This window comes from Pempheris klunzingeri, chromosome 24, assembly GCF_042242105.1.
Source record: "Pempheris klunzingeri isolate RE-2024b chromosome 24, fPemKlu1.hap1, whole genome shotgun sequence".
Taxonomy (NCBI): Eukaryota; Metazoa; Chordata; class Actinopteri; order Acropomatiformes; family Pempheridae; genus Pempheris; species Pempheris klunzingeri.
This window is the reverse complement of record NC_092035.1, coordinates 5,021,550-5,037,476: the sequence shown is the minus strand read 5'-3', so window position 1 is coordinate 5,037,476 and position 15,927 is coordinate 5,021,550. Positions and strand designations below refer to the sequence as shown.

Here is a 15,927-nt window from a genome sequence, read left to right as displayed (position 1 = left end):
AACAACAGCTTCATCTATTTATCTGGACTCTGTGCTGTGTCAGTCAGGATGACAAAACGAAGGATAAACAAATAACAATTAGTGTCAATGTTCCTTTAAGAACATTATCCTTAAATGCCTTTTAAGATGTCAGTGTTTGTGAAGAGGAATAATGTGTAATATGAAGGAGCTCTGGCTGTACAGCACCTGGTCTGTGGTGGATGTTGGACATGGAGCCACATTTGGAGGTGATGTGGCTCAGGTCGATCTTCTTTGTCTGGATTTGGACCTGCAGGCACCAGTAAAAAAAAAACCCATTTTAGCAACTGTTTACCAGAAAAAGTCTAAAAAAAAACAAAAAAAAACACCTATGTGCTTTACAAATATCTTGGAGAGATGGAAGCCAGAAAAATCAGCCATGAGATGACAGGACATGAATCTGTGGATGAGGGCACAACAAGTCGATCACAGCTCGTCCGCACAAGAGGACGCGGAGGGGCTGATGTCGCTGCCCTGGGGGGAGGGTAACATGAAGGCAAGCAGTAACAGCACAAGCATCAAACAGACACAACACAGGCACTATGTGACGCTACAGGGAGCAGGTGCTTCAATTAAACTTTATTGTCCATGGGTGATATGAATTAGTGACTACAAACACTGTTAAAAAGGTACGGTGATAACCCTGCATGCTGTAAAAGGGGTGTTTCTACTGTGCTGCAGTGAGATATTGTACGTTTACAGAAGGATCCCTATGAAGATAGACCTGTAAGATCCTTTTTGTTTATCCAGAAGCATCCATTAGGGCGCTCCACTGACAAAACCGGTACTTTTACACGGTAGCTGCCAGTCTCTATCAGTTAGCTCGTTTGTGATATTGTGTGACTTTGGTGTTTTCAAGAGTTAGTTCAGATTCAACACAATATCTGTGTTATACACAAAAACACAAACAGATGAGTGAATCAAGGCAGCAGTGAGCCAGCCGCTCCATCGTTCTGCGAGGTAAAATGACGGTTTGGTCGGTTTGAACAGCGCAAAACAACGTCCGTTTCTGGTTCAACGAAAAGGATCTTACAGGTCTGACTCTGTGGGGATGCTTTCTGTAGTGCCGACGGTAACTTAGAATAACAATCTGAGCTTCTCAGTGGCAAAAACAAGCACTTTAGTGGACGTACTTTGGGCCCCTAAGGACAACATTGCAGCCATTACAGCCCGTTCGCCCCCGTTCTCGGCTGCCAACTGAGACGACCTACTGGTCCAATTCCAAATGTTATTTAAAACCAAAAATATGCTATAATAGGGCCCGGGTCTAAAAGTACTGGAGGTTACATTTGATATTTTTGGCGCAAATGGCAAAAACAGCTGATAAAGATGACAACACTCCACAACTATAACCCACAAACATGTCCATGCCTGAATGTGTAGATTCACTGAAATGAGACAAGCTGTAGGGAGGTTTTTGAATGTGTGTATGCGTTTCTGCGGAGTCACTCACGTTTCCCCCGCCTGCTGCGTGCTGGATTTTGTCCAGGGAGCCACATTTAGCCTGAACGTGGCTAAAGTCCAGTTTAACGCTTGGAATCATGACCTGGGAATGACAGGGTGACTTTGTTTTTTATACAAACAAACAGCGATCACTGAGGGCTTCTTAAACTGGATGTTGAGTGGGTGGAGGGACGGGGTAGGGTTTAAAAAAGGACCCACCATCCCCTCCCCAACTTTTCCCGCCCAAAATAATCCCCTAAAAGTGTCCCAATTTCAAATCTGTGTGCGGTCACTCTAGCACTGGGGCATTGGAATTGTAGCTGATCTAGACCACGGAAAACAAAGTGAAGCCTTTCATTGATGGAGGGATAAAGACATTTATCAGAGAGTAGAAGCTGCTCTTTTACTGCTCTAATCCAACCAGTCCTGAACGGGTTCCTGTTTTGAATAGAGCTGTTAGAGCAGCTTGATGCATATTTGAAAGAGTTCAATTCCAAGTGCAACATCCAGATTATAAATAAATCCACGGCACTAACTAAAGGCAAAAAATATCACTTAGTAGGAGTGAAGCAAGGTAAGACACAGAGGTACCGTGGACGTATTTGTACTTCAGGAATGAACCTTTCTGCAAATAGCAGACAAACAGATGAGCGGCAAGATGAACATATAAAAGTAGCGCAACAAGAGCCCAAGCTGAGAGGAGGAAGAAAGGTTAAGAGAAAGAGAACGAGAGAGAGAAAAGAGAAAGGCGTACATACATTGCCTCCTTTGGCCGAGTGCTTCAGATTATCCATGGAGCCACACTTTGACCCAACATGACTGAAGTCCAGCCTCGCGCTCATAATTTGAACCTAAAACAAAACCGAATTTAATAAAAAAAAAAAAAAGAAACCACTATATTTGCCTCATTTAGGTAGGTAAGGGTGTGGCAAGGGATTAGTGTGCCTTTACATGCATTTACATTTAAAAACGTATTTACATCCACAATGATCTGAGAATAAAAGCGATTTGGGGTCATTTGGGAAGTGATCCCTCACCGGCTCTGCTCGCTGGCCCAGTCCAACAACACTTTCTCATATTGCTGCTCTAGAGGCAGAAATAAACTCACTGGCTGAGTTAAACTGTTGTTTTTTTTCCCAAAAAGAAAAAAAAAACATTTTCCGGCTGAAAAAAAATTGAACTGATGTTAAATTAAAAATGCAAGACAGAACAGAGGTGGTAATTAATATTACAAAGCTGAAACCAAACAAGCAAGTAAACAGATATATTTCATATATATACCTGTATACGATCCAGCTGGCGCTCCACTGCGGTTTAATACGACCAATGAGAGTATTTCTGCCTTGTGTGCCATTTTGATTTGTTTTGTAACATAAAAAAAAAAATAATAAAATACCTACAGCATTGTTCAAAGAGCCGACGTGAACACAGAGAGAAAAGAAAAGAGAGGTTCAGGGGAAACACACACGAGCCCTGAGAGCAAACCCTCGTCTCCAGTCTACACTGGCCTGACCTGGATTCTCCTGACAGCTCCTCCTCTCACCTGCACACACACTCAAACACACACACACACACGGACGCACACACTCTTCTCACTGTCCATTTCGCTGTTTTCTGATTTTTCGCGGTCCCCACACTACAGCCGTTGCAGCACAGGCAGCTGCAAGGTCAACCAATGACAACACACCTGCACTAGAGCCAGTGACTAAGAATACTTTTAAAACGTGTTATACTGGAACTGAAATACAGAGGAAATTAATTAGTCGTTTTTCAAAGCAAAAATATCAAATTTGTTTGGTCCATCATCTGAAATGTCAGTCTTTAGTCTCAGGGGTTCTCACGGTGTGACTAAGAGCTCCAGTTTATCACAGACTGCCGTGCTGCTCCTCTAAGCCGTGCGTCACCCGGCTTCATTAAAAATTTCTGCCCTCTGTCACATCTTTCCCCAAAGAGGAATGAAGAGCTGGTGGAGTGACGACCACTCGCCTCCTCCTCGGTACATCACTGGGGTTAATGAACAGTCTCACCTCGGGGAACATTAAGACTGTCTGTTGCCTCGGTTATGTCATTAAAAATTTGCAGTCTATCAGTCGACCACACATCTGTTCCTACCCATTTCTATCACACATTTCCCTTCGGCTCCACAGAGGCTGAGATCCGTCTCTTTTTGGGGATCTACCGAGCAACTGTTTTGTTCGGAACCTAAATAAACGAAAAGTGGTGCAAGGTGTTTTTATTCTGTGTTCTTGTTGCAACTTCTCAATAAGTAATTTCGCCCGCTTGCAATTATTAATACTCAGAGCCGAAGGGAAAATCCTGCACTGTTATGACGAAAGCGGATCCCCAGGGCAAATGATTCTGCAGGTCGACTGCTCCTCGAGAGAACTCTTGGAATATTCTTAGCGAAAAAAACAAGCTGTTTTAAATCCGCTCCTGAGACTAACGCATCCTTCAGCGGGGAGGAATTTGAGAAAGGTAAGGAGGAGGACAGAGGGAAAGTCAGGAGAGGAGGCCGCCGGTGACGGCTCAGTCAGAGTGACAGAGATGACAGCAGACAGGGAGAGGACAGTCAGAGGAAGTGGCGGCAGAGGTTCAGAGGCAGGCCAGACAGTGAGCGATAGTGAAGATGGGAGGAGAGATATTTGAGCATTTTCACAGCAGACATAAGATAAACCGGCTGTTTAACCTCATACTTCTGACAAACGTTCCTACATTCTGTTAATACTTTGTGGTGGAATCATAAATCCAGTTTTAGCGCCGAAGAACATGAGTAAATAATCCCTTGTGGCTTGATATTGTTATGTGTATTTCTTTATCTATTTATTCATTTACTCATCAGCACATTGTATTTTTAGTACGGCTATTCATGTTGTACTGCTACAAAAAAAACCAACTGATTTGTGGTTCATCAAATTCCATGTTTTTAGTTAGAGGTGTGCTATATATCTGTCATTTACCGCCACCATGTGGCAGAATTGGGTAATTGCATGGCATTTTGAGAAGGACTTCATTATCAAGAAATCATGAGATATGATGTAAGTTACGTACACGTAAATCTTTGCCTTTCTGCTGCTGTTTATAGATAATTTAGTATATTGCAATATTTTTTATGTTTTATATGCCTGCTTTACCTGGCCGCCTTTCGGCTGGTGCTTGAGGTTGGAGGTGGACCCAATCTTGGACTTTACATTCTTCAGGTCAGGCAGGGGCTGATTGAGAACCTTCAGCTGCCGTTGGGCGGAGGAGGGAGACTTGGGCGGGGTTCGGATCACCGCCACTTTCTTCTCCTGGAGGACGCTGAAGGACTTGGGCGTGTGGCTGCCCGGGGTGCGGGAGCCTGGGGTGCGGCAGGCGTAGCTGGGCGGTGTGCCGGGCGTGACGGCAGAGGAGCCAGGGGTGGAGGTGCCGCTGCGGACTGATCGGGAACGTGCCGAGTCTGTGCCTTGACAGGAGGAGAGATGTCGGTGGATTACAATGATGAGGAGAAGAGAGGAAACCCTTCCTTGAGACACAGACACTTTGGACAAAAAGGAAGAAAGACGAATGGGAGGAGAAGAGAGAAAGACAAAAACACTGGCGCGACAGATGGATTGGAGTGTATGATCTATCATCTGGCTCTGATCACGGTGATAAGGAAACGTAACACACAGCTCTCACCACTGCCTCGTTGGTACCAAATTCGCTCTGTTTCTACAAAACAAACAACCCAGGTCAAACAAGAACGTTTGATAAGGAGCGTGAGAGCACACACAAGCAGATGAATCGATGTAACACCGGCAGCTTGTTGCTGGGATACTGTTGCAGGACCAATAGGATCTTAGCTGGCAGCGTCCTGAACAAGAACAAGAAGTAGATGTGACCTGTTGTTCTGGATCCCATCTGTTCCTCTGATAAGGGAACTGCAGGTCTGACAGAGCCACTTTTATTTTCTTCTTCCTGACTGGTAAATAAATATCCTTTACACTGCACACCAGGCATTCTTTCCATATTGTAACCCTATTGTATGTTCAGAAGAACATAAGGGCACTTGAATTATAAAAGATTTTAAGACTGTGTGAAACCTGCACACACCCTTCAGAATATGTGGGACCAAGATGAATGACTGAATGCTTTGTTAATGGATGATGCTCACTTCCACACAGAAGTCTGTATCTTGGTGTTAAAATCATACTTTATACTAATAAAATGATGAGGAGGGGTGCGATGGGTCTAACAGGAGCTACTAGGTGGTCTACCTGCCATACCGGGGGCTCTTCCGGACCTGCTGTCCACTCTGGACTGGATCGCTTTGAGAGGGGAGAGGCAAAAGGACAAGGAGGAAGAAGAAATGGGGGGGGCGGAGAAGAGCGGGGCAGGAGGTGTAAAGTGGTGGGAGTTAAAATTTGGTAAGATGATTAAAAGGAGTGCGATCGAAGAGTCATTGGTGAAAAAGAAGCAGTCTGCTGCTGGAAAGTTCATTTGGGAGGCAAACAAGCTGGAGGTGTGTGTGTGTGTTCTTACAGGTTGGCCTGGCGGGGGTGCTGTTGTCCTCCTGCTCAGCAGCTGGGATGTGGCGTGTCAGTGACTTGGCAGGCCTCGGCAGGGATGACCTCTTCTCTGGGCTGCGGTATGCTCTCTCCTGAGTGGACACACACACTAAAGCGTCAGCGCCTCAGTCACATGCAGCGTGCATCGGTTCCAGCTACCTACCACTCCCCCTACAATGTTTTCCTTTTCATTTTACCTTCTCTGCCCATTTGTTTGGCAGAGGGGACGGGCGGGAACATGCAGAGGAGGGGCGGACCTCATTGAGCTCCGCCTCCGCCACAGGGCTCCGTTTAAGGCTACAGGCAGAGCCGGGCCGGGGGGTCTGGTGATCGGGTCCCCGGCGCTGTACTGCCATCTTTAAGAGAACGGCCCTTGTGGGGCTCTGGACCGAAAACGTGCAGTATGTAAAGACGATGTGCGGGAGGGTAGGCAGAGGTGAAAACAGATGAGAGGAGAAATGAAGAAGTGAGATGGGGATGGAGTGGAGATGACATGTACATGATGTTTGATTACAAGGGCAGACACACTACATGCAAGTGCAATCGATGTCTTGGTGTTAAATCTATTTCTACAAACATGATGAAACTTTTAACAGAGGTACACTAAGAAACAGAAACATGTTTTAAGGGTGGTTACAGGTGAAAGATGGAAAACAAGATATTTGCAAGAGCCCCTTCGCGCCTGTACTGCACATGACAACTGTTGCAGGTAAAACAGAGACACTCTGTCTGCCTATTTCTGTGTGATTTCTATACTCACAGATTTTCTCTGTCGAGACTGGCACAAGGACAGAGGCAGGCATGCAAGACAAAAATGAACGTGCACACGCAGAAAAATAAAAAGACACACTTTCAGACATGTAGAAGTGGAAAAGAATGTTAAACAAAAGAAAATATGGAGTTTGTCATGCAAACAACCATCCCCATGATGCCATACGCAGAGTTATGTTGTGAAATACACTGAGACAAACCTGTTTGCAGCAATGCAATACTCCTAATACTGCTGGGAATAACCTCATCCCATTGTGTACTGCAAAGATTTAACACTTCACCTTTTATTTCCTCATCTATGTGTTTAAAATAGTAAAAAAGAATAAAAAATCCCCCCAAAACAAAGAGAAGAATCCATAAAGATGAAAATCACAGGCATTGCATGTGTTTGTCAAACTGATACTTACAGTGGTCCTCTCCCTGGACTGGTGGGCCACACTGAGGGGCTGATGGCTTTCCATGCCTGCAAACAAAGAGTCCTGTTGTAATGACCAATGTAAACCAGCAAGGGGCGACACCCTCGAGTGTGAATCTTTGCAGACGCCCCACACACACACACACTCATGAGAGTAGCTGAATAGACAGTCCAAAGCTAAACGTCTGACACCATTACTGGGGGGCAAGTAGCGTTTGCCGCATTGTACTCTAACAGCATCCAGGCGACAGAGATCACCCTCTACACATGTGAAGCATCACATCACAACATGTCTGTCACTTTAACTTTACATTCACGCACCGGCTGACCACGCGCATACACTTCCACATGCAGCCGTTCACACCAGTTCACATATTAAAACACCAAGCACATTTTACAGCAGCATTAGTGAGCAGAAATAAACATGAGTATGAGGCCAAGCGAAGGAAAACAACAAAAACACATCAGATAAAGCAGTTGAGAAAAGACCAAACATGATGTTTTAAATATGGCTCAGCAGCACATGATGTTTGCCAGCTACATTGCACCTGCTTGATTCCTCAAAGAGCCATCAATAGAGAGAGAGCAAAGTCATCAACACCCGTTATTGTGTATTTGTAACAACAATTCAATTGGGTTAAATAAAGAAATTCAGGTCTTGTGAAGATTTTCTCCACCTTTCTGCTTTGTTAGGTATATGAAGCCAGCTTGAAATAATACAGGGGAGGTTGGCGAGTGTGCATTATAGTTTGGTTGCGCTCTCTCTATCCACAGCGCTGATTCCCGGTGAAAAGTGTTCACCTGTGGCCTTGCGTCTAGCAGAGCCGTGAAGCACAGCAGGCCTAGGGTGTCTGGCTGCCACTTTGGCTACACTCTTTCGAGATGGAGAACGACTTTGGAGGGCTGACACCTTATTCTGGTCAGCCCTCCTCATGCCTACTAGCAAAGAGGAGAGACAGGATTATACCAACATGTAAACCTCGGTTAAATTTACTGCAGAGAGGCAAATCTGTGTTTGACATCAAGTTACATGTGTTGCAGTGCTATTGAGTAGAAAAAGTATAAATGTACATTCATTTAAAAAAAAAAAAAAGCACAGTTTGTTTTACACTAAACAATACGTCTTGAATACAGAATTGGAACCTTTTTTCTTCTTCATCTCCTCTCTTGGTGGATGGTGGCTGGGCACTTTGCGGGACACTTTACTCTCAGTGGTGCCAGGGTGGCCCCTTCCTCTCCCAGGGGCCCGTTTAGCGGGTCTGTCCACCACAGGTGTACTGGTAGGACTCTGGATCTGAGGAAGGGCTTCGATTTGCTCAGTCATTAGACTTTTGTCATCATCTGCAGTGGAGAGGGATTAAAAAAGGACTAACTCTCCACATTCCTGGCTCAATAGAAGCTAATGTGGCTTAGTACAAAAGACATATTAAGATTCTTTAGCAACGAGCTTCATGGTGTTAGCTACTTTTTGATACAACAGCTGTTCGATATGCATTATATGTCTTACACAGCTATTTTACAAGAGAGTTAATGTCATGAATTTCATAATCTCTGGGTACCTTGTGAGTCCATCCAGCCACTGTCTGTGTCTAGGATGGAGGCGTCCATGGTTGTTTCATCGTTAGCTGCCTGACTGGTCTGCTTGAGCACATCAGATGTCTCCTCCACCTCCAGACCAATCTCAATGTCTTTTTCCTCCTCCTTCTCACCTGTCCTCTCCTTCCCCTCATCCTCCTCTTTCTTCATTTTCTCCTCACCTTCCTCACGAGAGCCACCTTCTACCCCTTTCTCCTCCGAAGTTTGGTCTTTCTTAACCTCCACGCCCTCCCCTTTCTTCCTTTCATCCCTATCTATTTGTGAGTCCTCTGCTACTTTGTCCTCGCCCATTCCTTCATCGCTACCACCTTCAACCGGCTGATCATGGTCGGAGCATGGAGACAAGTGCGAGCTGTCTGTTGCAGGCTCCCCATAGTCACTGTTTTGGGCACTATGACTCCATTCTTCTGCTCCAGACTTGGGATCGTCTTCCAGCATCTGACCAACTACCGTCAGCCTCACCTCGTCTTTCTTCTGCCCTTCCTTCCCAACTTCTTTGGTTGGACTCCCCTCTGCTTGATCTGCCTTGGGAGGCACGAGCACTTCAGCTTCATCCATCATCTCCTGGGGCTCTTCTGCAATCTCAATATCATCCTCTTCATCTGCCTCTTCCTCTACTTGTGCTTGAGGAATAATGATGATTGGGGAGGATATTTGGGGCTTTGGTGGGACTTTATCCTGAGGCACCTCCTGTAACTGGATTTTGGCATCTTTCTTATCTAAGGGTTTTTCAGTGCTTAAATCCTGAACAGCTTTCGAGGTCTCCTGCTTTTCTGTTCTTTCTAATCTTTTAGGTGTTCCAAGCTCACTTTGGCTCTTCTTGTCATCTTGTTCTGAGCTCTTTCTTAAAGGCTGAGATGATGCTGAAGTTATGTCTGTGTTTGCCATTTTTGATTCATCATTTTTTTCTTTTGACTCCTCCTGCTCAGATTTCTGAGCGGGTTCGTCTAACTCCACCTGTTTATTATCAATTTTCTCAGTCCCTGGAACAGTCTCTGCTTTGACCTCTGGTAAGACATCTTTCTTTGCCTTCTCTCCTGTAACTTGGGCATCTGGGGGTGTATCATTTGGGGACTTGGGAGTGGTGAGAGTTGGGGGAGCCTTGCTGCCATTTTCCGGAACAGTGAAAGTGAAGGAATTGTCTGGTGGGATGGGGGAAGCCTCTCTGGAGGGGTCTTTTTCGACGTCTACCTCAGGGATCGCTTGGATCTTTAAGTCACCAGGCAGGCCAGTCTCCAAACGAAACTCAGTCAGCCTGTCTTTTGATGAAGTCATTGGGATTCGAAGGCGGTCTGGTTTTACTCCACTTGTTACAGCTCTTTCAAGAATCAGGGTCGTCTTTACTGGTGAATCCTTCTTTTCAAACACAGTTTTTTGAGAGCTCTCTGGGATAATTCCTTTATGATCTTGTTGCTGCAATCCTTTTTGAGGACCTTCAACTTCTGTGGCTCCCAGCTCCTCTTCAGTTTCACTCTCCATAGAAGGGAAACGCTGGTGCGGAGAGTCCCCGGGACTGGGTACATCAGCAGGGGAAGGCATTGGCCCCGAGTACTCACTAAAGACACAGTAGCCAAGTTCCTCCAGTTGGCTTTCCCCTCCCACCCCTCTCGAGGTCTGATCTCCCAAGGTGAGCTTGGCCAAAGAACTCCCTACCAGAGCGGATACATTGGTGGGCATGGACTTTCTCCTCATCTGATCGAACTCCTTCCTCTCCGATGGTAGCTGAGGCAGGGCTCCAGCCAAGTCCAGCATCTCAGAGAGGCTGCCTGAATGTTCAAATCTAGAACTGCGCTCACTGGAAGATAAAGGTGTTTCTGCCTTAGTAGTAGTGATATCTTCACTTAATTCGGTAGTAGTTGGGGTAATGGAGACAGCTGGAGGAAACTGATGTTGGCTCTCCACAGATGGCGTCGAAGGGTACGCCTCAGATTCATCAAAGCTTCCACTGATAGGACACAAGCTTTCTGCGAAGGCCCTTGACTTCTCTCCCTTCAGTGTCTGTCCTGCTGAAGACCCAACAGTAATGTTCAGGGAGAGGCTTCTTTGTTCTAATGACATCTTACCAGGAGATATTCTGGCTTTGCTTTCCTGATGTGTCTCAAGCTTCTGCATAGGGCTTTCAGTTTCCACACTGAACTGTGTCTCTGCTGTTGTGCTGAGTTCGTAATAGCTCTGGCTTTCTGTGGACGTCTCAAAGTAGGTTTTTGCTCCTGACTCATGCTCTGCAAAAATACCTGATGGGGCTTTTAACTCTGTACCAGGCTCTGGGTTTGACTTAGCTGTTTCTTGCCTTTGGTCCACTTTTTGAATATCAGTCACTGGCATCTCATGCAGTCTAACGTCACTGCCACTATCTTGGCCTTCCTTATTTATGCCAACTGTCGCTGCTTTGTCCTTGCTTTCATCCATAGGGGTTTTTGATTTGCTTGGTGGGATAATTCCCTCTATGTCTGTCTCCTTAGGATTTGATAACTCCTCTGTCATTAAAGATTGTGTTGCTTCTTTTCCTTTGGACTCCTCAAGCAGGTCACTCTCAGTGGCCTCTCCTACAACATCCTTCCTGTCTTGGTTACCCTGCTCAATTGTGGAGGTGTTGGAGAGCTCTCTCTCTTTCACTGAAGGAGGTTCAATCGAGGTAAAATCTGCACCTTCATGTGTGGCTCCTTCAGCTGCCAACTGCTTCAGTTGTAACGACTCCACTTGAGGTTCATCTTCTTTCTTAGCAGACTCACACAGCGCCTTACTGATAGATTCTTCTGCCTGGGCTGTGAGTTTGAAGAAGACTGTACAACTTTGCGTTGAAGTCATATTAGGTAAAAGCTTTGCTTGAAGCATCCACAAAAGCTAGCCAATACAGTCAAGCCGAAGCCTTCTGCACATAGATACAGTAGCTCTCCATCAAGCAAAACACACAGCACAGTGTATTTTGCAGCAGGCCACAACAGCACAGGGGGGGTCACAGCACCTAAGATTGCGTGCAGAACTGGAATGAAGGAATGAGTTGCATGATGTTAGATGACAAGAAATAAATCTACACAAATAAAATGAATTCCTATTGCAATATACAGGGGTTGACAAAAAAGTCAACCTGATGATAAAGAAAGATTCTTTTATTTGGTGTAATTAACTGTCAATGGTGTCATTACAGTTCCTACTGCAAGCACAGGAACACTGTGGAATGTGAATGAATCTTTTTATTGTTAAAAAATGTATCGGGGTATATTATTGATTAATTTAACGTTACAGATAAGGATGACGACACATGTCCAATGAGGGTGGATTGTAATGCCCAAAGTGTGTTCTTAGTAACAATAGGAAAACAGAATTATCCTTTGCCTTTGGATGAAATGAAAACAACATTGAAACTCAAAGCAAGTGATATACAACAGACTTAAAATACATTCAGGACTGATTCACGGAGCACCCATATAGGTGGGTGTACTCAGAGACACCTTCTGGCACACAATATTCCAGCAAAACCCACATAAAAATATACAGACAACTGATTCTAGCAACACTTAAGTGTACAATGCTTGACAGTTTAGACAGTGGTATTTGCATTTGCAATGTAGCTGGCAATACAAAAGTGCAGAAGTGATCAACTACAGTATGGTTGATCAGGTGTTCTAACGTGGCACCAATGAAAAGCAAATGGTTATGTTTTGCATGAAAAAGCACAAAATCAAAATGCTACGTCACATCATCATTCTGCACATGGCAACTTCAGGTACTGAAGCAGAAGCTGGAGGATTTATGAACAACAAAGCTGCAGGAAGGTTGGCAGCAAAGCCCGAGGTGCATCACAGTTAATAAATCAAGAGCAGAAAGTCTTTATACCCATTAGCAGAACACAAGAGGGTCATACAGGATAGGAAATGGACGGGCATTCACTCCTGCGAACAGTACACTCACACCAACAGTATGCACACACACAAAACCCATAAAACCACACACACCTTTTAGTGATGGGCTGTGTTCACCTTGATGACTTCCTCCATTGAGGACCTCAGGTGTCTGGGCTTGCTGGCAGCCCAAAGCCTGGGGCTCTGTTAAATAATCTGTCTGCTCTAAGAGCAAGTCTCCAGGCTGCTCATATGCCACTTCCTCCAGGTAACTGTGGGGCTCCTCTGGAGCCTCCTCCTCATCCTCATCCTGCTGTTGACTGACAAGCTCTACTTTATCTTCTTTGAGCAGGGAAGGGAGACACACAGATGAGACATGGAGGACAATAAAACTGGGGTTACAAGATGCTTTCAGCTCTGATGGAGATGCGAGGGATGCAATCAATACACCTTCTTGTCAATTCTTCTAAATAAATGACATGAATTTAGGAAAAGATACTTTTTTGTACATTTTCACATTTAGCTTAGAAATAATACAACATCTTACTACTATATAAGATCCTAACATGTATGAACTTTGTGCCTTGTTTCCTTTTTAATAGAACAAATTTTAAAAAACTAAAAAAAAAAAATCTCTTAGAATTTGTTATATTAATTAATGAATAATTGACATTAGCACTGAACCATGCAGTGGGACTGTATGATTCTACATTTTGTGATTGCATGCCACAAACAAAGAGGAAATGGTGAGAAAACAGAGTGCACGTTTGAGTGAAGAGCTGAAAGACAATCTGTGACGTACTCCTTGAGAAAATCAATAGACAAAATGTGCAAAGGAACAACAGAGGAGATGTTGTGAAGGGAGAGCAGGCTAGTGAGATGAAGGGCTCCAGTGGCAGGTTATGTGCTACAAAGCTAAAGGGAGGAAGGATGCCTGTGTTGACTACAATAACATAGTATGTGTTAGAAAACTACCGTTGAACTAATATTAGTAAACTACACAGACCAGGACGGTGTGGCACATGCTGCAGAACCCTTAAAGGTGATATGATGATCAGCTGACATGCAAAGCAGCAGAGGACCCTCATATTACACACTAAGGGACCAGAAGAAAGTGGAGTTTTTTCTTATGTGCATGGTTGCTGTGTTTTGAGACCGATCTCGTGAAATCCTCCAGGCCGCGTGTTTGGCGTCTCCTTTTAGAGATATTTTTACCACTCTCACCACCATTCACACTCTCATCCTGAATGGACTGAGTGGTTCGAAGTGCGTGTGGGTGTACCTTGTGCCACGGGCCCAATCTGCTCAGCGGATGGAGAGGGGGGAGGGGAGGGAGGCAAATTGGCTGAGTCATCCACTGCGAAGGGAGAGAGAGAGAGAGACAGAGAGAGAGAGAGACAACACCGGGAAGACAAGACATGGATGGGAGGAAGGAAATGAAAAACTAATAACTGTGCTGACCTTATCTCTGTGAGCGGCCTACCTTTGAGTTTGGAACAATGGCTCATCCTTTGTGTGTGTGTGTGTGTTTGTTTGATGAGTTGTGGATGCAGAGTGCAAATCCCATGCTCATCTAGGATTTGACTGGGGGGTAGCTGGAGCTTCTGCTTAATGCCCAGTGCAGATGGATGCGAATAGAACTTACCTCAGATGGTGTAAAATGTCGACAAACACATACTGACTCACTTTATAGTGGCTCAACCATGAAAAAAAAAACATCTGAAGACTGTGATGAATGTGTTATTTACATTCACTTCACGATAAAAGAAGAGGAAATCCGGGTTCCCCCAGATGTACACACACACGTGGTCAAAGGACACAAGCGTGACGTAAAACATAAACCTCTTAATCCTCTTTTCCACCTCATTTTTTTCCTCCTTTTTCTTTCCTTTAAGCATCGACTGATCACTTTGCAGATGTATCAGTCAGAATATTGGCATTTTGCTGTAAATTTGACATCCGCCAGCCTGTGTTTCTGGATTGTAATGTAAAGATTAGGAATAAAGCAGCTTTCTTGCAAGAGAATCCCCCTATCCTTATTTTTTTTACTCAAATATTGGGGGTATTTCAAACCAGGAGTCATGGAGCTTTCCTGTTCTGCTTCTACAAAGGTCCAGAAGCCCTATTTGCTTTATATGTTTTAATTATCTCAGTAGTTTAACCCACAAGCACAATAACCCACAATAACCAAGTCTCTTGAGGGACCACGGCAATGTCCTTCAACCGTTGGCAGCACTGCTGCAGCAAACTTCAGCACTCATTCAAATGTGCCTGTTAGTGATCAACTTCTAATTCCTGGCACAATGCAACCAATTTACATCTACCCACAGCTGCAGACCCATCTGGCAGCGTGTGTAGGCAGTCCAATCAAAGTCACGGACCCAGAGGTGCACGAACGCTCTGACACATCCACTCACAGTACCTGTCGTTCCAGGATGTGCAGCCGCCCCGCCGTGGTATCCATTCTCCCTGTAGGCCGAGCTGTAGGCAGAGTAGCCATTCTCGCCGTTCTCTTGGCCGTTGGAGGCCCAGTGCTCGTCTGGCTGCCGACCGTCTGCCATGCCTGCCTGCTGGGACACCGGGGAGGGGACAGGTCACCTGTAGGAGCAAGTGACGTGGTGGGGAAAGAGAAGAGAAATATGAGTACGAGGTTCGCACACGCAGAGGAAGAGGGGAAATAAGTAGAGGTAGAGATAAGAATAAGAGGAGTCAAAATATGCAGCAAAAAAGAAGCAGTCCCCTGAAGGACCTCTCGGCAAACTGATGCATAGTGCACACTGCATGGTGAAGCTCACAGATCAGCCAGCAGAGGGAGTAAGGCGCAACATTATTCTTCTACCGGCTCAGCCGACTGCTCTTTGTCTCAGCACCCACGTGCTGAGACAGGAGGAAGAGACTAGCTGTGCATATTCAATTTATTTTTTACCCTCATTTTTACAGAAAATATGATCACAGGCATCCTAAAAGTGGGTTCAGCACCATCGCCTGCCTGTGCGTGTGATCTGATTCATATCCACATCCCACTGTAAGGTGCTTTGAGTATTTCCCAAAAGATGAGCAACAATACAAAACACAACAAGGATCAAATTAGTAAAAAGGCATTTTAAATAGAATTCATACAAATCCAGAATATGTGACACCATGAAGATAAAAATGTTAAGGTACACTGCAGCAGGCAGCTTATTAAAAAAAAAAGCCTGTGAACACACCCTCCATATCCCCTCACCAGCGATAAGGAGGTTGTTACCATGGCAACCAGAACAGGTCTTACGGGGGTCCGGCAGATGGGATTGACAGTCATGCCCCATTCAGACAA

General features: G+C 45.0%; 1 protein-coding gene across 1 annotated transcript in view; it reads right to left on the bottom strand.

Annotated features, from left to right (window-relative positions):
- Positions 1 to 15,174, bottom strand: part of LOC139223524 (microtubule-associated protein 2-like) — a 17,327-nt gene extending 2,153 nt beyond the window's left edge. The window contains exons 1-12 of the mRNA XM_070855456.1: positions 15,034 to 15,174; positions 13,894 to 13,968; positions 8,733 to 11,534; positions 8,295 to 8,514; positions 7,975 to 8,099; positions 7,166 to 7,221; positions 5,962 to 6,079; positions 5,706 to 5,747; positions 4,593 to 4,903; positions 2,220 to 2,312; positions 1,472 to 1,564; positions 187 to 268 (exon numbers count right to left, since the gene is read on the bottom strand). Coding sequence (XP_070711557.1) covers positions 187 to 268; positions 1,472 to 1,564; positions 2,220 to 2,312; positions 4,593 to 4,903; positions 5,706 to 5,747; positions 5,962 to 6,079; positions 7,166 to 7,221; positions 7,975 to 8,099; positions 8,295 to 8,514; positions 8,733 to 11,534; positions 13,894 to 13,968; positions 15,034 to 15,172 — 4,156 coding nt within the window. The 5' untranslated portion in view covers positions 15,173 to 15,174. The remainder of the gene's footprint in view (positions 1 to 186; positions 269 to 1,471; positions 1,565 to 2,219; positions 2,313 to 4,592; positions 4,904 to 5,705; positions 5,748 to 5,961; positions 6,080 to 7,165; positions 7,222 to 7,974; positions 8,100 to 8,294; positions 8,515 to 8,732; positions 11,535 to 13,893; positions 13,969 to 15,033) is intronic.
- Between the last annotated feature and the right edge of the window lie 753 nt (positions 15,175 to 15,927).